Here is a 21,706-nt window from a genome sequence, read left to right on the forward strand (position 1 = left end):
AAAACAGCATTTTCTGTACGAAAAACACATGGATCCCGTAGGTATTGCAAAGTTTTGACTGCCACGGGTGCAGCTACAGCCACGGCTGAACGAATTTTAGATTCATTTTTCTTGTTATATCTCACCGTAGATTCGTTGATTCCGTAATGTCGGACCATAGCAGGTATTGACTTACTTTCGACAGACAATCTATCCAATTTTTTTGTGAAGTTTTTACTTTTATTTACCTTTTCAAAGTATTATCAGTAGCGCTAGAAGAATGAGCCATCCTAAACAAGCACAACTCCAAATTTTGTAAATAAAACACGTGAATGACGATTGCTTAGTGTTGTCAAAAAAAAAATTTGATAAAGGGAAAAAACCGTGAATATTGAAACTGCAAATACGGGGGGGGGGGGGGGCGACTATATATACATGTCTGTGAGATTATGCAAAATTACTTCAAAAATACAAGTAAAAAAGTTTGTTTCTGTGCTGACTAAGTTTAAACAATGGTTAGATGTTGCTGCGAACAAATGAAACCATTTTGAAAAAAAAAAAAATTGTTTTTCATGTAATGAAAATTCAAGCACATCTTATTTAAGAATAAAACTACAGTAAAAGAGTATGTTAGCTTTTGCTTGTTTTTTTTTTAAAGTGAAACCAACATTTAAAGCATTGTTTATTGCTTTCTGTATAATTCCAGTTTTTGAATAATACAAGGTGGTCTCAGTCCCATCCACCTTGGATTATCAAGACTCTACTGTACTAGGAAAAGCAAGTTTTAAATAAGTGATACAAACCACCACCACCCCACCCCCGTTAGCAATAATCAAAGCTGTCAATGCCTTGTATGTCCTGTTTTTCCTCTTTTAAAATCCAAAAGAGAAAAAAAATTAGCATCAGTCAGGGCTCAACACATTTCTGGTGCCGAGTTGCCATGCCAACTAAAAGATATGGTATTGGCACTTAAAATTTTCTACATGTAATTACTAAATTGGAGTCTGAGGACAACACAAAATTTTTAGAACTTATATTGGTGCAACTACTGACATGAATTTGGATCCCTATTCCCTGAGAAAGTAGAAAGAGACATTATTTTGGCTATTTTTCTCGGAGAAAGAAAAAATATGTGTTTGGCTTTTGAGCAAATTAAGTTGGTGCCTAGATGGATCAGAAGTCCTGGATATATTTCAAAATTTAAAAACATCAAATTAACCAATTGACTTCAACTAGGTTTCCCTTAAATTACTTATCTTGGCCTAAAGGTGTTTTTTTATAATACTAATAATATAAGTTAAATAAAAGTTAATTTCACTTACAAGTTGTGCTGTAGAATGAAAAACTTGACATACCACATAAAATCAACACAAACAAGTGCACAATTAATGTTTATGATAATTTGCACTGTATAAAATTATCCCATTTCAATACGAGTGCCCATTTTAGCTTGGGTTACATCTAAAGGGGTGAAATGGTGCTCTTGTTATATATGGTAGACTTATGTTGAGTGAATTGCCATAAACATTAATTATGCACTGTTTGTGTTGCGTTTAATATGTTGCGCCAAGTTTTTCTTTTGCACTGCCACCTGTGAGTGAAATTGGATTGTTTTTAATTTGTCAAAAAACACTAGTCCATTATAAGTATTTAAGGGAAGTCACACCGTTTTATGCTAATTGGTTGATTTATTATTAATTTTTTATTATTATTTTATTTATTGAATTTGTCCATTTCTAGGTGCAGTGGTGTAGAATATTTCATACTGAAAATTATAAAGAAGCTTCCTGACATGGAGTTCATATTGAACACGAGAGACTGGCCTCAAGTCACCAAGTATGGAAATCCTCTGCCAGTGTTTTCGTTCAGTAAAGTAGGTTGATGTCAATGGGTGCCAATTGAAATTTAAGTAAATTTTTATGGTGTTTTTATTTAAAATCTGATCAAGAGAGAAAATATGCTACAGCAGGGGGTGTACAACCTCCAGCCATTCCATCGGGCCAACGTGTGCGTGATATTTTGGGTGTTAGTTAGAAATTCCTGAGAGGAATAGTTCCGTAGAGTGCATGTGCATGGGTGCCGCAGAGAAAATTTTCACTCGTGTGAAACATTTTTTGGTGCCTGTCTGGTATATGAGCTGCACCTGAAAAGAACCGGCAAATGCAACAGATTCTCACCTACTCTATATATATCTATATAAATTTTATTCTGTCCAACAGATGGAACTTTAAAGACAAAACTTTTTTTCAAACTTTTCTGTCAATTAGTCTTGTTATTCATTCCTGATTTGTCACTGCATGCAGTGACACGAGTTGTATGGCCGTAGAGCTGTTCCTGTGCATGTGTTATTAGTACACTGAGCTATAGGGAAAATGAAGTGAAAACTCCCTTATAGAATAACAAAGAAGTGTGCAAGCCGACGCAGAGGTGGGTTGTGGAGGAGCAAAATAGGCAAAGCATTGCATTCTGTATACTTTGGCATTTAAACTGCTGGGAACTTCAGTATTTTTTAATGCAGTCTTTAATTTTTTTCAATTGTACTCATATTACTTTATTAGTATAGTTGTGCATTTGTCCACATACACAAGAGTTTCTTAGGTATAATACAAACAAAATAGGCATACAGCAGTATTGTACACATGCATGGTCACGTAAAAGACCCATCAGTGATGGATGTCTAGCACAGAGCTTACAATATCTAACAAAAAAAAAAGTAAAAAAGTTAATGGGGGGTATAGTCCCCTCTTACTGTTATACAGGTCGCACAAAGTGAATTTATACTGGAAATCTGTCTGTTTAGTTTGTCTCTGTGGCAGTCAACCCCACTTCTCCTGCAAAGCTGTTATATTTTCTGGAACCTCTGGATGATTCTGGTAACGGGAAGGCGAGCTGCAATTGCCCTTCCAATAGCGTCCCCAGCATGCTCAACAGGGGTTCAGGTCTGGAGATATGGGCTGGTCACTCCATCTGGTGAATATCTTCATTTTCCAGAAATTTGTTGACCATATGAGCTCCATGTGGATGCACGTTATTATCCGTTGAAATTAAATCATCACCAACTATGTGCACCTGCAAAATTCGAACAGAGGCTATCATCCACTATACCTGACAACAGTCACAGATCCTCTGGTGAAGACATAGAGGTCTGTGCGCCTATCTGACGTGATGCATACCTGAACCATCAAACCTCTACCTCTGGACCATATTGGTCCCTTTCCCTGATGTTGGAGAGACTTGTTGCGGGTCCCTGGTTCTCTCAAGATAAACATACGCTGACAATGAGTGGTTAGGTTGAGCCAAAACCTGCTACCCATCCTCCAACATCAGAAAAATAAACCACTATGGTGACAGAGGTTTGATGGTTCAAGCAGGCATTATGTTGAATGCACATACAGACCACCAGAGGATCTGTAACTGCTGTCAAGTATAGGGATGATATCTTGGAGCCTTATGTTCGCCTCTTTCAAGAGTGTAGTTGGCCCTGATTTCTCACTTTATTGGATGACAACACGCGTCCACATAGAACTGATATGATCGACAAATTTCTGGAAAGTGAAGATATTCACTAGATGGAGTGACCAGCCATTTGGTATTAATGCATTTTATGCACGACTATACATCTTCACAATAACTGTTGTATGTGTCTATTTTGTTTGTATTATGTGCACACCAAGCAACCTGTGCATGTGCACCCTCGCAAGACAGTACGAAAGCGGTTTACAGAAGATCTCAGGAAGTTTAATTGCAGTATTGTAAAGAAAGCATTGGAAGATAATAGGAGTTTAAAATCAGTGAAATGAAAACTGTGTGTTGGGAGAAAGAAAATTTTTGCACTAAAAAGAAAAGATGGAAATGAAATCATTAGTATTGTTGAGGAATTTTATAATACTCTATATAAACATGAACAACAGGATCGGGACAGAGGAAAGGGAGCAGCAAGAAAAGAAAATGAAGCCGAATTTATACAAGTAGCACTTGTGCTGAAAGAGGAAGTCTACAAGGCTATAAGATGTATGAAAAAAGGCAAATGCCCAGGTGAAGATGGGATTTCAATAGACATTATTAAAGAAGCAGGAGAAGAATTTGCCAGTATGCTAGCTGCCTTGTTCACAAATTGTCTCACAAAATCGGATGTGCCTGAAGATTGGAATAACATAATGATGGTTCTTCTTTACAAAAATGGTGAAAAAGAGGATATCAAGAACTATCGACCAATCAGTTCTCCTATCAGTAATTTATAAAATCTTCATCAAAGTGCTGACATATAGCCTTGAATCCAAATTGGATGAAGCTCAACCAAAAGAACAGGCAGGGTTTCGAAGTGGATTTAGTACAATGGATCACATCCAAACAATCAGGGAACTTATAGAGAGACATAAGAAATATGAATTACCATTGTGTATGGCCTTCATTGGTTTTGAGAAAGCGTTTGACTCTGTCTTCACATCTGCTGTTGTTAAAGCTCTAGATATAATTGGGGTAGAGAAGACTTACATCAATATCATCAAGAAAATATATGACAAAGCAACTGCACCGATTCGTTTTGGTAAAGGAAAAGCAAAAATTAAACTTGGAAAAGGAGTCAGACAGGGTGATACTATCTCACCAAAACTCTTTACCGCTGTTTTAGAAGAAGTATTCAGAAAACTGGATTGGGATAAAAAAGGAATTAAAATAAATGGGGAGTTTTCCAACCATTTGCGTTTTGCAGACGACATTGTTGTTATCAGCAGTAATCCAGACGAACTAGAAGAAATTATATAACAATTGACGAAGGCAAGTATTCAGGTGGGCTTGAAAATAAATCTGCAAAAGATTAAAGTTATGTTCAACCCCTTTGCGTTGAAGAGGACAATCTTGCTCAACAACACAGAGATAAAAGAAGTAGAAAGCTATGTAGACCTGGGACAAAAAATCACCATGGACAACGGAATCATTAATGAAATAAACAGAAGGATCAGGATTGGATGGAGCACTTTCGGCAAAAACTGCGTAATTCTGAAGAGTCACATGCCATTATGTCTCAAAAGAAATGTTTTTAACCAGTGTGTGCTACCAGCACTGACTTATGGAGCTGAAACATGGACACTCACAAGCAAGACGATACAAAGGCTATAGACAACGCAAAGGAGCATGGAAAGATGTATATTAGGCATCAAAAGAAGAGAAAAAGCGAATCACTTGGATAAGGAACCACACAGAGGTATATGATATCATGGAAAGAATCAAACGTTTGAATTGGAAATGCAAGAAAACAGGACAACAGATGGACCACAAGTATTCTAGAGTGGTGTTAAACATCCGAGAAGGCGTCCCCATGCAAGATAGATTGACGAGATCAGGGAAGTGGCAGGAGTCAACTGGGTGGCTAAAGCATCAGACAGAGCAGAATGAAAAAAATTTAGAGGAGACCTTCATCCAGCAGTGTATTGAAAATGGTTGTTGATGATGATGATGGTGATGTGCACACCTTAGATACACACCAAAAGTGAAAATTCTCTTAATTTTTAACACCAGTGTATAAAAGTACAAGTATTCATTCTTATAAATTTCTTTACAGTGAAAGAATACATAATTTTACTCAAAAAAGTAGAAAACGTAATGTATGTCTCTCATGGTTTTTCAATTTTCTCTCCACTGCATTTACAGGTTCAGTGAGATTTTTGCCTATTTTGCCTCAAAATGGTTTGATGCGGTCGTGTAGGGATCCTCACGCAGAGTCCTCACTCTAGTTTCCCTATAGCTCAATGGGTTAATAGTGCAGTAGAGTCTGGATAATTCAAAGTGAATTGAACCAAGATCGCCCTGGATTACTTAAAACTTGGATTATCCTGAAAAAAATAGACAATTTTTTTTGGAAGGTTGGGGGGAACTCCTTATATTTATTTTACGGTAAGGATAATGTATATAAACTGTATTAAACAATTAAGAAAATAAAATGCCCAGTCTCATCCCTGGGCATTTTAAGCTGGTTGGAACTTATTCTCATCTGATGTATGTATTCATACTTACTCTTTCCTTTTTAGTTCTTGATTCACCACGAATTCAAGCCAACCTCCCCATTATGAATTCTCTCCACAGAGAGAGAGAGAGAGAGTAACAGACCCACAACAATACAAATATTCAATCATTACACTTACTCGTAGTTTGAAAAATAGACGGCAGCATTAAAAGTTCACACACAGCACTAGATATGCACTGAAACTGCGAAGTACACATGCACACTTTCCGCACATCTCATTTGGTCCATGGCGATAGACCACAGTTGTGTTTCGTTTGAAAGGAAGGGAATAATAAGTTCCTGATTCATTATATTGGGGCTGCCAATACCCTTATTTATAGTGGAGGCTGACAGGGTTTTTAGCCTTGGGAACTTGATATGAAAATATTATTTTGTTTTTTTTACGCCATAAAGTTATAAAAGGGCCTCTGAAAAAAAAATCTGGCATGTGGGGCCTGCCAAAGATTCCAGCCTAAAAATCAAGACCTCCTTTTTAGTTTTTTTGGCAAGTTCTCTCCAAACTAAAATTACTGGTATTCATAGAAAAAATGAAACGAAAGATATTCTTGGCGAAAAACGAAGAATCTTAAACTTTTGGAACTCTCTACTGTAATATCAAAAATGAATGTACAAGAATAATTTAGCAGATGCTGTTGGCCTGGCCTTTTGACCTCTCAGTTCCAGATGTTGCTAGTATTTTGTTGGCAGTGAATAAAAATGAAAGCACAGTAAATACTCAATAATCCAGCCGTTCGCTAATCTGACATTTTTAGGTGTTTTTTTTTCTTCTTTTTTCGAGCATAGAAAAGGAAAACATGTCACTGCATGTCCTGGCTCACTAGTTTATATTATTTAAATGGGCTTTTTCCATTGACTTGCATTAATCCAGCACACCTTGGTCTGATATATGCCGGATTAATGAGGGTCCACTAATAAAATTCATTTTTGAACCTTTAGAAAAAATTTCTGCAAAAACATGAACAAAAACTCCTTCCATTCCTAAAAATTTCATAATTGATGAATGAAAATGACATCTGCAGATCGTATAATTACTTTTTTCTCCAAGTTGCAAAATTTGTAACTGTAAGCTATAAGTGCAGATATTACAGTAGTTTTCGTGTAAATTTATGATTACATAGAGTGAGACAACTTTTTCTCTGCAAAATACATCAAGGAAATAGTCATTTTCTGGATATTATGCCAACTTGAATTTTGAAAGAAAAGTCATGTGTTCTTCAGGAATCAAAACCAGGTCCTCTTGCAAACCGGGCAAGAGCGCTACCATCTACACCACTGGGGATACAACTCTTTATTTCACGCACTATGGCATGTGGCACTTTCATGCCACAGTGCATGAAATAAGGAAGGCAGAGTATTTTCTCCAGTGATATATATGATAGCACCCTTGCCCAGTTTGCAAGAGAGCCTCGGTTTGATTCCTCTGGCGATGGGAGTGGGGCAGATGATTTTTTTTTCAAGTTTACTTCAACGTAATATCCCATAGTTGCCAAGTCTCCTGGAAAATTTATGAGTCTCCCGAATTTTGACCGTAATTGTAAAAAATCCCTACTTGCAGGGAAAAATTATTCTTGAAGACTTTACTTAAAAGACATGCTTTCAATTTTAATCCTCTGAAATAACATCACAAGCATAATACAAATTGTTACCATTGCATCAAATAACAAAACAAGTATTTCATATTTTCAAGGGAAAAGACAAAATTTGCCAGACAGCCAGCGTCAATTCGGTCTCGTGACATCCAAAATTTGGCAAGATGGCTTGTATTTGCATTGACCATATGTCCCGTTTGGAGCCGATGTCAGTTTTTTTGTTGGCATGTTTTGATTGCAAAATAGCAATGATGGGTAATTCAACCTACTCGTTGGCAATGATTGGCGATTTAGTGCTATGCCTTTGTCACATTTTTGCAAAAGGGAAAAATCCCTACAATTTTACTTTTATTAATGAAATATCCCTACACTGTTTTCCAAAAAATCCCTTTTAAATTTATTTTTATTCAGAATTTAGATCTGCTTAAAAACCTCCCTAATTCTCTCTAAAGTTGGCAGCTATGATATCCAGAAAAAGTCTATTTCTTTTGTGATTACATATTTCTCAATGATGAATAAAAATAATTTAACTCGGTGATAGGTACAACACATAATTCTCCGTTGATGTATAGAAAAGGATTGTGTTAAATTTTGCACTATCCAATCCAATAATTATGATACAGTGAACTACTGATTGTGTGGACAGCAGAAAATAACTACATCTTGTCATGAATTTCCCATCATAAGAAAATGACTGAGTAAGTAAGCTGCTTTGAAAGTAAATTTTTAGCTTTTGCGGCTAATTTAAAGCCACTTTCTATCACAAATGGGTTTTTTTCCTAACTGTGAGGAATTGTAATGAATTTTTATAGAAGAATTTTACATGTTCTTATTACAGTTAAATTGCTGTGATGGAGTCTTTTGAATGCTAAATAGAATTTTCATATTTTCAGACCTCTCAGTATTGGGACATTATGTACCCAGCTTGGACATTTTGGGAAGGTGGTCCAGCTATTAGTCTTTACCCTACTGGAATTGGTAGATGGGATCTTCAAAGAGAAAAAATCAACAAGTAAGTCGTGGGTTTTATCGCTAGACAATTTTTTAAACTTTTTTATATAAGGAAAAAGTATTAGCACCATCACTGCACCTGTAAAAGTAACATAAGCCCGGATAGAACAAAGTTGAAGGAATGTGTGAAAAACATTTGCTATATCTTATATTCTCTAAAACCCATACACGATAAATACTCAAGTTCAATGAAAGGAATTCACTTAAAGCAGCATTTCTCAACCTATAGTCTGCTGACTATAGATATTGCACTAGATATGGGGGCAGGTTGTCCTAAAGCTCACTCGAAAATTTAATTATAGTAAAAATAAATTGTTCATGTATGTTATTGTTCATAATCAATTCTATCCATAGTTAGGAGATCGTCATCTAGCTGTAGATGCCACTGACAGAATACACCCATAACCTTTCTCAAAATAGTACAGTTGTACTTCATATTCAGACTTTAGTTCTGAAAGAGAAATTCTGGTTTAATAGAACTTCAGCCTATAACAAAATCTCATTCGTGCAAAAAACTTCGTTATATTCGATATTCATAAAAAAGGGAATCACGCATTATATTATTTTTACATTATTTTAAAAAAGGCATTGTGAGTGATATTTTTAACATTATTTTGAATGTAGGTTCACTGGGTTGGAAAAAATGTATTATAACTGACTTAAAACATCCAATTTCTAAATAAGTGGGCTTAGCTGTATATATATACATGTGTATATATTTACAGATGCCTGTCCAGGTGTAATTTGGTCCAGAAAAAAGCACACACACAGACCCTACATTCCGGGTTCTTGGCAAATGCAGGGTGAGCCACTGGGAAACATTACTTTGAGAGTATCTCCTCCTCGCATGCTGCTAGGGTTTCCTATTTTGTTTACCATGTGTTACAGATCTTATTGTACAACATGTGGAATCCACTGTTTTGAATAGAATCACTTGCGCTAAGCTTGAGCCACTTTTCCAAACAGGTTTTTTTTTTATTCGATGTGCCAAACTACAACCAAAAACATGCTTAAAAGAATGACTTGTCATATTGTGTTAGAGCTGCATACAGTATAATATATACACAAATAAAGTTTTTCTGGCATGGCAACCAATTCATTGGAAATTCCCAGAAGAATGTTTATGAGGTATAAGAGTGTATTATGTGATAGTGCAAATATATAAATGAAAATGCTCATTAGAAGCAAAACATTTATCTTATTCTTCTTTGAAGGACCATTGAAAGTTGGCCGTGGTATAGGAAAAAGCCAGTAGCATTTTTCAGAGGCTCTCGTACCAGTGCTGAAAGAGACCCCCTGATACTACTGTCAAGGCAAAAGCCCAGTCTTGTCGATGCAAAATATACAAAAAATCAAGCATGGAAATCAGAAAAAGTGAGTACCTTATCTAGATTATGTAGGTTGATTGAAATAAGGCTTCGTTTTGAGTGTTTCACAAAAACTACTGCACCTTCCATAATTTTGCACTTAAATGTACTGTTGTTGCTCACTCTCAACATGCACCTCATGTTATAGATCATGTAAACGTTCTACATATCATTTGTGTGCACAGTTTTCTGTTGCATATGTGTACGCTGCTTAATGTGATCAGAACCTAGGGTTTCTAATAACAATAACTGAATGATAACTACAGTATACTCTCGCTAATCTGGCACATATTAGACCAGGGTGTACTGAATTACTTGAAATTAATTAATAAATCCCATTTAAATAATATAAACATCTGTGTGCACAGAAATGTAGTGACATGTTTTCCCCTTCTATGTTAAAAAACCGCCTATAAAAATGCAGGATCACTGGATGGACTGGAATATCTCCTCAGCCAGATTATTGAGAGTCTAATATACACTGCTGGCCACCCAAATTGCAACACCAAGAAAGACAAGAGATATCGCAACAATATTTATTTTGTAGATAACATGTTGACCAAGCATCAAATGATTAAATTTATAGACTTCTGTGAAGTGTGGTTCCTGCCAAAATCAGTAGCCAGAGTAGCCGCCATTGTTGGAGATCACCGCTGCTACACGCCTCAGCATTGATTCAAAGAGACTTTGGATGTGTTCTTGGGGTACAGCAGACCAAGCAGCTTCCACGCGTTGCCAAAGTTGATCTGGTGTGGCAGCTGGGGATGTAATCTGGGTCAATCGTTGAGCAACCATGGACCACATGTTTTCTATCGGCGAAAGATCCGGAGAGCGAGCTGGCCAGGGAAGCAATTCAATCTGGCGATTGACGAAGAACCTTTGGACAATGCGTACCACGTGTGGTCGCGCATTATCCAGTTGAAATATGGCTGTGGGCAAGCCCTGAAGGTAAGGAAGGACAACTGGCTCCAACACCTCGGAGATGTAGCGCTGGCTTTTTAAAGTACCGGCAATGCGTACTAGAGGAGTGCGAGAGTGATATCCAATACCGCCCCATACCATAATACCCGGTGCAGGACCAGTGTGGCGGTGCATAACGCAGCTGTTCAGCATCCTCTCTCCACGGTGTCTCCAGACTCGAATCCGACCATCGTGGTGTTGCAGACAGAAGCGTGACTCGTCAGTAAAGACAATTTCATTCCATTGTGCCGTCCACATCCTTCTTTCATCGCACCATTGGCGGCGGAGACGTCTGTGGTTCTGCGTCAAGGGTAGACGAAGCAATGGACGTCTTGCGGACAGACCACTCTGCTATAAACGGCAGTCGAATGGTACGCGCAGACACTGGATGATGGGGTACAGACTGAATGTGCTGTGCTATGGTTTGTGATGTGGCTGAGCGATCCGTCACTGCCATACGCACAATACGCCTGTCATCACGTGAAGTGGTGCACTGAGGTGGATGCGATCGAGCACGTCGGTCCGTCGTACCCTCCTGCATCCAACAATCACATATCCGCATTACAGTTGTTTGGTTTCGTCCAACACGACTACCGATTTCCCTGAAAGATAATCCACAATCTCGGTAGGCCACTATCCTTCCTTTGTCGAACTCGGATACTTGATCAAAACATGATCGCTGTTTTCTACGAGGCATAATTGATCGTTTTTTTTAAAAAACCACAAGAAAAACACAATTGCCGTACTTCAAATCGTCGAAATCTCCAAGCCTTAAATAGCGCTTTGAAGTGGCGCCACAGGCGCGCGTGATGTCCGTCTGCGCTGAAATTCTAATCATTTGCATATCTCACCTTCGCTAATGCATGTTGTAAATTTCATATTATTTGCATGCTTCCTTCAGGGTGTTGCATTTACGGTGGCCAGCAGTGTATATTCGAAAAAACACTGGTAGCGAGTCTGAGATTGTATGGCCCTTTTGGTCGAACAACATGTATGAAAATGGGACAATTCCATTTTTCATTCTCACATAAATGGTTTCAAAATGTTGAATCATGCTTTTTTTCATATTGCTCTTAAACATGATTTTTTTTTCTCCTTTAAGTTAAAATCTTTTTTTTATTATTCAGTAATTGTGAGAAGTTTGAATGAAACTCTCTAATATGTATCATGCATTACTACATGCTGAGGATCGACCACTTTCATGGTTCGTAACTATCAGTGAAAACAACTACATAAACCGATCCAGAGTAAAAAAAAAACGAATGGGAGCAATGTATATTTATTCAGTCTAAAAACAGGTATATATACACAAGGCTTGTGGGAAGAAAATAACACCACTCTTGTGACGTAAAACTAAATTTGCATGAATCGACGAAAAAACACCAACATCTGCCCTCCGTTTTTCGTCTATTCTTACACATAAGACAAAAATATTGCGACAAGAGTCCTTAATTTTTTCAACAGAAATACATTTAGTAAGTACATTGGCTAAGTTTTGCTTACCGGCAATGTGAATTAAATTGAATTCACCTCGATTCAATTCGTCTTTGACAAAAAAATATTTAGTATTCACATGTTTTGTTCGTCTATTTTCAATAAAATTTTTTGCAAAATAAATAGCACTCTTACTGTCACAATATACAACATGTTTTTCAAAGTTAATTTTTAGGTTTACACATTCACACAGTATTCGTGACAACCAGATAAGCTCCTTAACAACCTCGGAAAGAGCTATAAATTCAGCTTCCATGCTCGAAAGCGCTACAGCATTTTGTTTTGATGATAACCAAGAAAAAGGAATACCACGAATCAAAACCACGAATCCACGGACAGATTTTCTGTCATCACAGTCAGATGACCAGCTAGCATCTACATAAGCTGTAATATTAAAATTTTTAGCAAGAGACAAATTTATAGCATAGTCTTTCGTATTAACAACATATTGAAAAAACTTCATATAACAATTTTAAATGTTTTTCAGATGGAGCATTACAATACTTAGATAAAAGTGATACTGCAAACATTATATCGGGCCTAGTCCTTGTTGCCAAAAACAAAAGACTTCCAATTAGTGATCTATATAATGCATTATCAATAATTTCATTTTTATCACATTTTTCAACAACAATACCAATTTTTATCTGGGCCATAATTTTGGTATTAACTGGAATACCATTAAACACCTCACACAATTTCTCTATATAACCTTTTTGATGCATTAATACTTCATTGTTTCTCGTTTCAAACTCTACGCCTAGAAATTTTTCGATCGGGCCCAAAACTTTAATATCAAACTTGGATCTTATTTTTCCGATCGCTAAATTTATTAAATCACGATCAGGCGCAAAAATCGCAAGATCGTCTGCATATACCAATACGATTACATTCCAGTTTAAATGGTACACCCAATTGCAGCTTGACAGTTTTTCAAATTTGAGTTCTAAAAGAACTGTATGTAGCCTATGAAACCATTCACGACCTGCTTGATGCAGCCCGTATAAAGCTTTTTTCAATTTCATTACAAAATGTTCTTTACCCTGTTCCACAAAACCTTGTGGTTGTTCTAGGTAAATGTTTTCCGATAGGTTTCCATAAAGGTAAGCACATTTAATATCGGCATGCACATGTCTCCAATTTTTCAATATCACCAAAATGATGTAAAATAATCTCACTAAAGTAAAACACATAACTGGCAAAAATGTGTCAAAATAGTCTATACCTTCAATCTGCTTGAAACCTTTGGCAACAAGTCGTGCTTTGTATCTTTATATTTTCCCTTGACAGTCAGTTTTTACGCTATAAACCCATTTACTGTCTAAGATTTTCTTCGCTTGATCTCTAGGAATTAGATCATACACATCACGGGATTTAAGGGTTTCTAGTTCTTCACTCATTGCTTTAAACCATTTCGCATTATCGGGTCCATTTTTCGCTTCGTCAAAAGATAGTGGAATTTTCACATTTGCGCAATGAGCTTCAGTTTCGTCCCCATTTACTATTTCGGTTTCAGATTCTAGATCGCTAACCACATTTTCACTACGATCGTCAGTTTTTCCTGAAAAATCAAAATGTTCAGGTTCAAAATTTAGAGAATTACTTTCACAATATTGCTTAATCTCATTTAAGCTGCTTAGTCTAACATTTGGCTCAGGGTAATAGTAAACGTCCTTTCTCCCTGCGGATTTTCCAGTTTTTCGGGTCATTATTTTTCGCACCCATTTAATTTTCACTGGATGAAGATCAAACAAGTCCATGTTCGAGTTTTCATCATCACATGTTTCATTTACATTTTTAATGTGTACTTCGTTTGCAGAGTTTCTAGCCTTGTATTTGAATTTATTTTCATCAAATCTTACATGTTTGGTTTCTATCACTCTGCGTGCGCTAGGTTCCCAAATTCTGTATCCCTTCGTTCTCCGGGCATAACCAACCAGATATCCTATTTTCGCTGTTGGGTCTAATTTTCCCCTTCTTTGTTTTGGGACATGCATATACGCTGTGCACCCGATTCTCTTAAAAATGTTTGACAGAAAAACGTCTATTCAACCAGACATTCACGGGGGCTTTTCCGTCTAAACTACTGTGAGGAAACGATTCTTCAGATAATTTTGTGTATGCACAAATTCAGCCCACAAAAATTTCGGCAACTCTGTTTCGTACAGAAAAGTCCGAACACCTTCCATGATTGTTCTATTAAATCTTTCTGCAACTCCGTTCATTTCCGGAGAGTAAATGTTCGTTCGCTCAATCCTGATACCTTGCTCTTTTAAGTGCTTTTCAAAATAATCGGCGGTAAATTCTAAACCGTTATCACTACGAATAGATTTTATTTTCTTTCCATGCAGTCTTTCAGCCTCAGCTTGAAAATCTTTAAAACACTCAAAAGCTTCATTTTTGTGTTTCATAAAATACACTGTTCCGTATCTAGAATAATCATCAATTATACTAAGAAAATATCTGGAACCACCTAACGACTGCACTGGGGCTGGTCCCCACACATCTAAATGCAAAAGTTCGAGCACATCATTTGTTACAATCCTGTTTATGCTTTTAAATCTTTCTCTCATCAATTTTGTTAAGTTACAAGCTTCACAAAATTCAAGCTCGCCACTCAAATTTTTGATACCATAGCTAAAATTTTCTTTCGAAAATTGTTTCAAAGCCCTAGAGTTTTGATGGCCATATTTACAGTGCCATAACATTAAATCATTTCTTTTAGCTGTATAGCTTTCCGATGTCGAGTCTGCATTTCCCACAGTCAAAAAATATAATTTATCTTTTAAAGGTATCTCTAGAAAAAATCTGCCATTTGGCTTTCTGATCACTGCTTTACCATTCCTTACAAAAAGCGAATAACCAGCTTTGTGAATTAATCTACCAGAAATCAAGTTCCTAGTCATATTTGGGGCATACAAAACATTTTTGAGCAGTAGAATTTCTTTACCTTTACGTTGATGAACCTCCAGCTTGATATCTCCTCGCCCACATATCTCTGTTGTTCCCTCTGCAATTGTAGCCTTTGAATTTTTGAGATCCATAAAATTTTGGAACAATGTTTTGTTATTGCAGAAATGGTCAGTCGCTGCTGTATCAACCCCAAATTCTACAGTGTTTGAGTTGATCGATAATGCACTAGCTAGAAATGAAGTTGCACTTGGACCAGTAGTATGATTCGATTCTTGAGGTTCACCGGCTTGCCGAGGTCTCATCTTGAATTCACTCCCCCGTCTTGACGCTTTCCGCCATTTTCCCGACTGTTGACAATGCCTTATAAAATGTCCTGGTTTACCACATCCAAAACAGGTTAATCTGAATTTCCGATTTTCCATCGGGAATGCTGTCTGCGAAGAGTCACTCGGAATATCTTGATTTCCACGATGTTGAAGACGGTCGTACTCCGATATCAATGCTTTGCGTACGTTTTCGGATGTAAGGTCCTTATCCAATAGTTGATACACTTGTATTACGACGTTGTCATATTTTTCTGGCAAGTTGGATAACATTTGATACGCAATTTCGTCATCTGCTACAATCTTGCCCGCCGATTCCAATTCTTTAGCAGCTCTCATAAGGCACCCAAGAAAACAGACATGCTTTCGTCAGATTTCAGTCGACAGTTCATGAATTCAGTTCGTAGAGTGGCAATTCTAGCACGGGTCGTTGGAGCAAAAGCACCACACAAAATGTCCCAGGCATCTTTAGCTGTTGTGGCTTCACTCACAAAGTTCTTTAAATCATCGTCAATGAGGAGACATATCGTTGACAATGCTTTCGAGTCCCGTTTTCTCCATACTCTGAGTTCTTTTTCATTTTCTTGATGCTTGAGCTCGGATCCATCCACAAGGGTAAACACGTCATAGTTCATGAGAAGCATCTTCATGTTGAATTTCCATTCCTTGAAATTATCACGATTTAATCTTTGAAATTTGAACACACTCGTTTCTTCGAAAAAACAGAGTTTTCACATTTACAATTTAAGTACAGATTACTTTAGTACTTCCTAACCACGAAAACCACGCTCTGCTACCAATTTGTCAAGGATCGACCACTTTCATGGTTCGTAACTATCAGTGAAAACAACTACAAAAACCAATCCAGAGTAAAAAAAACGAATAGGAGCAATGTATATTTATTCAGTCTAAAAACAGGTATATATACACAAGGCTTGTGGGAAGAAAATAACGCCACTCTTGTGACGTAAAACTAAATTTGCATGAATCGACGAAAAAACACCAACACTATATTTTCTATAATGTATGATATGTTCCATAGATCCCTTGCGAAAGTCTATCAGCTGAGGAATTGTAAATGTGATCAGTTGAAAGAAACTGATCAAGAACCTAAGAAAGGGACTTTTTTTACTTTATGCATTCCTTCACTGTATGGGAGTTCATTGCAAAAGCAGCGCTACACGTGCATGGATCATATCGGTTATTACAGCCCGATTAGGATGTTGTGAACTGAGTACAAAAATCTTTGTCACCAAGATAAACAAGGGAGCCTTCTGACCTCCTACATAGTCATGGAGATTAATAATAATAACTTATAGGGAAAAAATGAGTCGGGATCAATCTTAGCTTCAAAATATGCAAAAAGAAATAAACCTCAGATGGGGGAAACCTGATAACATAAACTGAAGTCCTAATAACTAAAAACAAATTTTTTCCTATGTTAGAAAATCGACATTATTGGTCTGTTCTGTGAAAGTGGTAGCAATACCTGAGTAATAATATTATCCATGATTAAAATAAGTAGCATCAACTTTACCATCCATTTTTTCCTTCTCATAGAGGATTGCTAGTCCCCTACCTTTGAATTAGTTATGTAGCAGAAGTTTTCTGCATTTTTTCAAATTTCACTTTTTTTTTTTGCAAAATTTTCACTTATACTCTATCTCCCCCCCCCCCCCTGTAATCTCTAAATTGTTTCTTTCCAGAGAGCTCTTTATCTTATTAAAATTCTTCTGTTTATACATTTTATACTTTTTTTTACAAATTGTAAATGTTTTATAAAAATGTATTTATAAAATTTGTGTTATATAGATGAGCATGTTTAATGTGGCTCTGTGCTCTTTTTTTTTTTTTCTTCTCATTTCCACCATGTGACTTTCAGGATACTTTGGGTGAATTGCCTGCAAAAGAAGTTTTGCTAGAAGACCATTGTCAGTACAAGTACCTCTTCAATTTCAGGGGTGTTGCTGCCAGCTTCAGGTTGAAACATCTTTTCTTATGCAAATCACTGGTGTTCCATGTCGGTGATGAATGGCTGGAATTCTTCTACCCCCAATTAAAACCATGGGTTCATTACATACCCGTTTCCAAAGAGCTTACAGAAGTTGAGTGAGTATCTTTGTGTTTATTTATGTGAGATGTAAGTAGTGATGGAGCCCAAAGAGAAATATAAATATTTATTTATTTATTTACACATCTCAACAGGTTGAGCCCAATTACAGAAATGAGAAACACACGGACATCACAATACAAAAATACAAGTAATGAAAATGAATAGAAAAGCAAATAATAATAATAATTCATCGAATTTACAAGTTAAAAATAAAATCAACAAACTTCAAAAACAAAAATATATATACGCGCAACGGAAGCACTCATTGAGAATTCAGCATGAGGAAGACAAATGAGAAAACAAGAAAAATATATATACAAATTCATAAAGCACCTAGTAGAACATGGAATCCTTGTGAAAAATTGTAATTTTTGCATGCTCGCAAAATTGGTGAAGCATTTAAAATGTTTGTGCGTGCACGAGGTAAATAAAAAACATTTTGGGAACTATGAACCTGTCGCTCGCGACATGGCACGGAGATATTAATTAGGCTCGTTAGATAATATTCATCGATTCTGCCGTGAAGAACTTCGTGAAGGAATGACAGATCTCGCTTTGTACGTCTGCTATCGAGAGATGTCATCTTGAAAAAAGAGAGAAGATCCGAAGTAGGCGCATCTGGGACGTACACACCAAAAGTCTTCCGGAATAATGACCTCAAAAACTTTTTGGTTCTTCCTCGCTTGACAGTCCTCCGTCCGACATGTCTGCCTACGAAACAGTTGATGAGGCGACGCTGGACTCTGACTCCGACTTCATCACAGTTACCAGGCGAAAAGCCAAAAAGAAGAAGGAAATATCTTCCCGCAGAGTTCGATTCATTCTATCTCCTATACATGCCCTTCCTACGGGTCCAAAGCAAGCTCTTGATCATCCCAACCTCAATTTCCAATCTTCATCTCGACATACTCTACAGGAGGACCCGGACGGGAGGAACACCGCCAGTGGAGCCCTGCCCCATCGATGGGACCGTGGAAGTACGAAGAGAATCACTTGGAGCCCACGGGTTGGAACGAGGATTCTTTAGCGCACAGCCAACGAGAAAGTACCCAACATCAACGAAAGACTCAGGGTAATGGCTGGCATATCCGATGTCACACAACACGGAAGAACATACGCCGGGGTCATATCCAACGGGGAGAAGATAAATACAATACTGAATATACAATACCCAAAGTACCCGGAAGATCTTGGTCTTTTGGCACCCGTCATCACTCGGCACCTGAGGAGCAAGGGAATAGGTGAATCACAGGTCGGGATCCGGTCAATACGGAAGGGAATTGCAGTGGACTTCGGAAGCATAAAAAACGCACAATCATTCAAGGTGGAATTGTCCACAGACAGAAACCTCCGTGAAGTCATGACGGCACGGCCTCCCAGGACCAAGAGGACTGCAATTCTTCTGAGAGACATTCCAGCCACTACACGCAAGGAAAATATAGTGACAGCTCTCAAAAAAGCGCTAGACTTGGCAGGAAAGGACATTGTGATCAAGTCGCAGCTCAAAGCGAGAATTGCGGGGGGAGTGCATCAAATTGTGGAAGTGACAAAGAACAGGACACTAGAGGCAGCGCTGGAAAAATGGGTGGTCGCTACTAATAAGTGGCACTCAAAAATTCGGAGCTTCATCCCGTCGCCACGCTGTTTGAGATGCCAAGCCATGGGCCACCGGGCCACGCAATTCACAAGCCCGGCGAGATGTGCCGATAGGCACGGAGTGAAGGACTGCCCAGGCGGAAGAGAATTACAATTGTCCAGATCAATCACGACAGTGGAAGATGTCAGAGGACCGTACTGGAACCTACCCATCGATTAGAACTGTCACGTTCAGAAGAAAGGTGAGGCCCCAGTGAGGAGCACCTGACAAAAATTAGGCGCCCAAGACACCCTAAAGTTAGTACAAAGATATGAAAATGGATGGCAGCACAACGGTGCCTACAGCAGATAGGTGTCAGGAAACCTCACGTACAGTTGACATCCAGCCACCAGTAGCCCAGCCTCAAGGACTCAAGTTTCTGCAATTCAATGCAGATAGGGCCAGACGAACCACATACCTACTAGAGCAACAAGTAGCGACTAATCAAGTAGATGTCCTCCTCATCCAGTAGCCGTGGACGGCGAGGGGTGCACTACAAGGCATGCCGCAGGCGTGGAGAAAGTGGAAATCCCAGAACAACAAAGCAGACGTAATTCTCTGCAATAAGAATATAGAAGCGGCCACGCTGAAGCTGGGTCAGCACACAGCAGTGATCAAAGCAAGGGTCAATGGCAAGGAGGTAGTCATCATGAGCGGCTACTCCTCACCGAAAGCCGAAATCCAGGAAACCCTTGCCGAGATCAGAGAGGTAGTTCTCAGCCAGTGGGCAGAACCAATGATAATCGGTACCGATTTGAACGGCCACCACTCAGACTGGAATTACAGGGAGGATGACGAGAGAGGTAGGTCGATCCGTAATCTGACGATGGAGCTCCAACTCCAAGAAGGCCAGCAGGGGCAATGTAGTACCGACCTACGAGCACAATGAGAAGAGGGGGTGGCCGGACCAGACGTTCTGGAAGGACACCGGAGAACTGGAAAGATGGCATGTCGGAGATGAAGTCACCCATGGTTCTCACAAATACATCCCCTTCCAGTGGCGTACGGAAGGTCTTGTACCCCCAAAACCCAGGTATAGCTCATCCATCAGGAGACTGGAAAAATTTGTCAAGAGGGTGGCGGCCCAGATCCCTAAGCTCCCTCCTGCGAAGGATCATGAGAGCGGACAACGGAGAAACTCTCGACGAAGCCACTGAAAAGGTCCTAGACTGCCTCAGAGAAATGGTGGACAAGACTCTGGCAAGGAAAGAACCACCAACCAAGAAAGTGGCACCTTGGTGGACGCAGCAACTCAAAACAGAGAGGAAGCACCTGCGAGCCAGACACAGGCGATGGAAGAGGGCGAAAGAAGAAGAACTCAAGACAACCAGGTGCATCGAATTCAAGAAACACCAGGCACAGTACACAAAGATGCTCAGGAAAGCGAAGACTGAAGACTTTTCACAGTACTGTGAAAAGGCCAAGGATAGCGTCAGTACTGTGAAAAGGCCACGGATGCTTTCGGCAACGTCTACAGAGTGACTAGCAAGAGAAGAGAAAACATGGCCCAGATCATCATGAGAGAAGAAGACCAGACGATGGAAGAGGCCATAGCCAGGCAACTCAGAACCCTGTGCCTGACCGACAAGGCGGAGCTGGGAAGAGAAGCAGACGAGGAGGAAGAAAGGGGCCAGAACCAGCAAGAGCTACCCATTGGCCCGATGGAACCGAACATCACCCAGAAGGAAGTACAGCGGTCACTGAGCAGGACAGGTAACAAGAAGGCTCCGGGCCCGGATGGGCTTACCATGCCCATATTGAAGGTGATTAATGGCAAGCACCCGGAGCTCCTGACCACGCTTTACAACAAGTGTCTGGAGCTGCTGAGATTTCCCAAGGTCTTCAAGAGGGGAAAGGTTATTCTGATCCTAAAGCAAGGAAAGCCAGTGGACGACATAAAGTCGTATTGTCCAATCACCCTTCTCCCACACGCTGGAAAGATTCTGGAAAGGATCCTAGTCCAGAGGGTGATGTACCATTTGGAGAGACACCAATACTTGCACCAGAACCAATATGGTTTTAGAATGGGAAGATCAGCGTACGAATCACTCTGTGACGTTGTCGACAACATCAAGGAAGCCAGGACACAAGGGAAGCACGTGGTGCTGGTGTCCATCGCCATCAAGGGCGCATTCGATGCACTTCGGTGCAACAACCTGAGAAAGATCTTTGCCGAGATTCCTGCACCACAAGATCTAACACAGACTTTGATGCATCTCCTGAAAGACAGGAAAGTGGGCATGGAGCTGGGAAGTGAGCTCGTGGAACATGACGAAACGAGAGGTAGTCCGCAGGGCTC

At 38.9% G+C, this 21,706-nt stretch overlaps 1 protein-coding gene across 1 annotated transcript in view; it reads left to right on the top strand.

Moving 5' to 3' along the window:
* Positions 1 to 21,706, top strand: part of LOC149070412 (O-glucosyltransferase rumi homolog) — a 36,657-nt gene that overhangs the window by 9,704 nt on the left and 5,247 nt on the right. Inside the window, exons 4-7 of the mRNA XM_089249635.1 lie at positions 1,720 to 1,852; positions 8,484 to 8,602; positions 9,816 to 9,975; positions 17,541 to 17,767. Coding sequence (XP_089105761.1) covers positions 1,720 to 1,852; positions 8,484 to 8,602; positions 9,816 to 9,975; positions 17,541 to 17,767 — 639 coding nt within the window. The remainder of the gene's footprint in view (positions 1 to 1,719; positions 1,853 to 8,483; positions 8,603 to 9,815; positions 9,976 to 17,540; positions 17,768 to 21,706) is intronic.

This window comes from Pholcus phalangioides, unplaced genomic scaffold, assembly GCF_987345545.1.
Source record: "Pholcus phalangioides strain wild (caught in Gottingen) unplaced genomic scaffold, Ppha-v1.0 ptg000022l_1, whole genome shotgun sequence".
Classification (NCBI taxonomy): Eukaryota; Metazoa; Arthropoda; class Arachnida; order Araneae; family Pholcidae; genus Pholcus; species Pholcus phalangioides.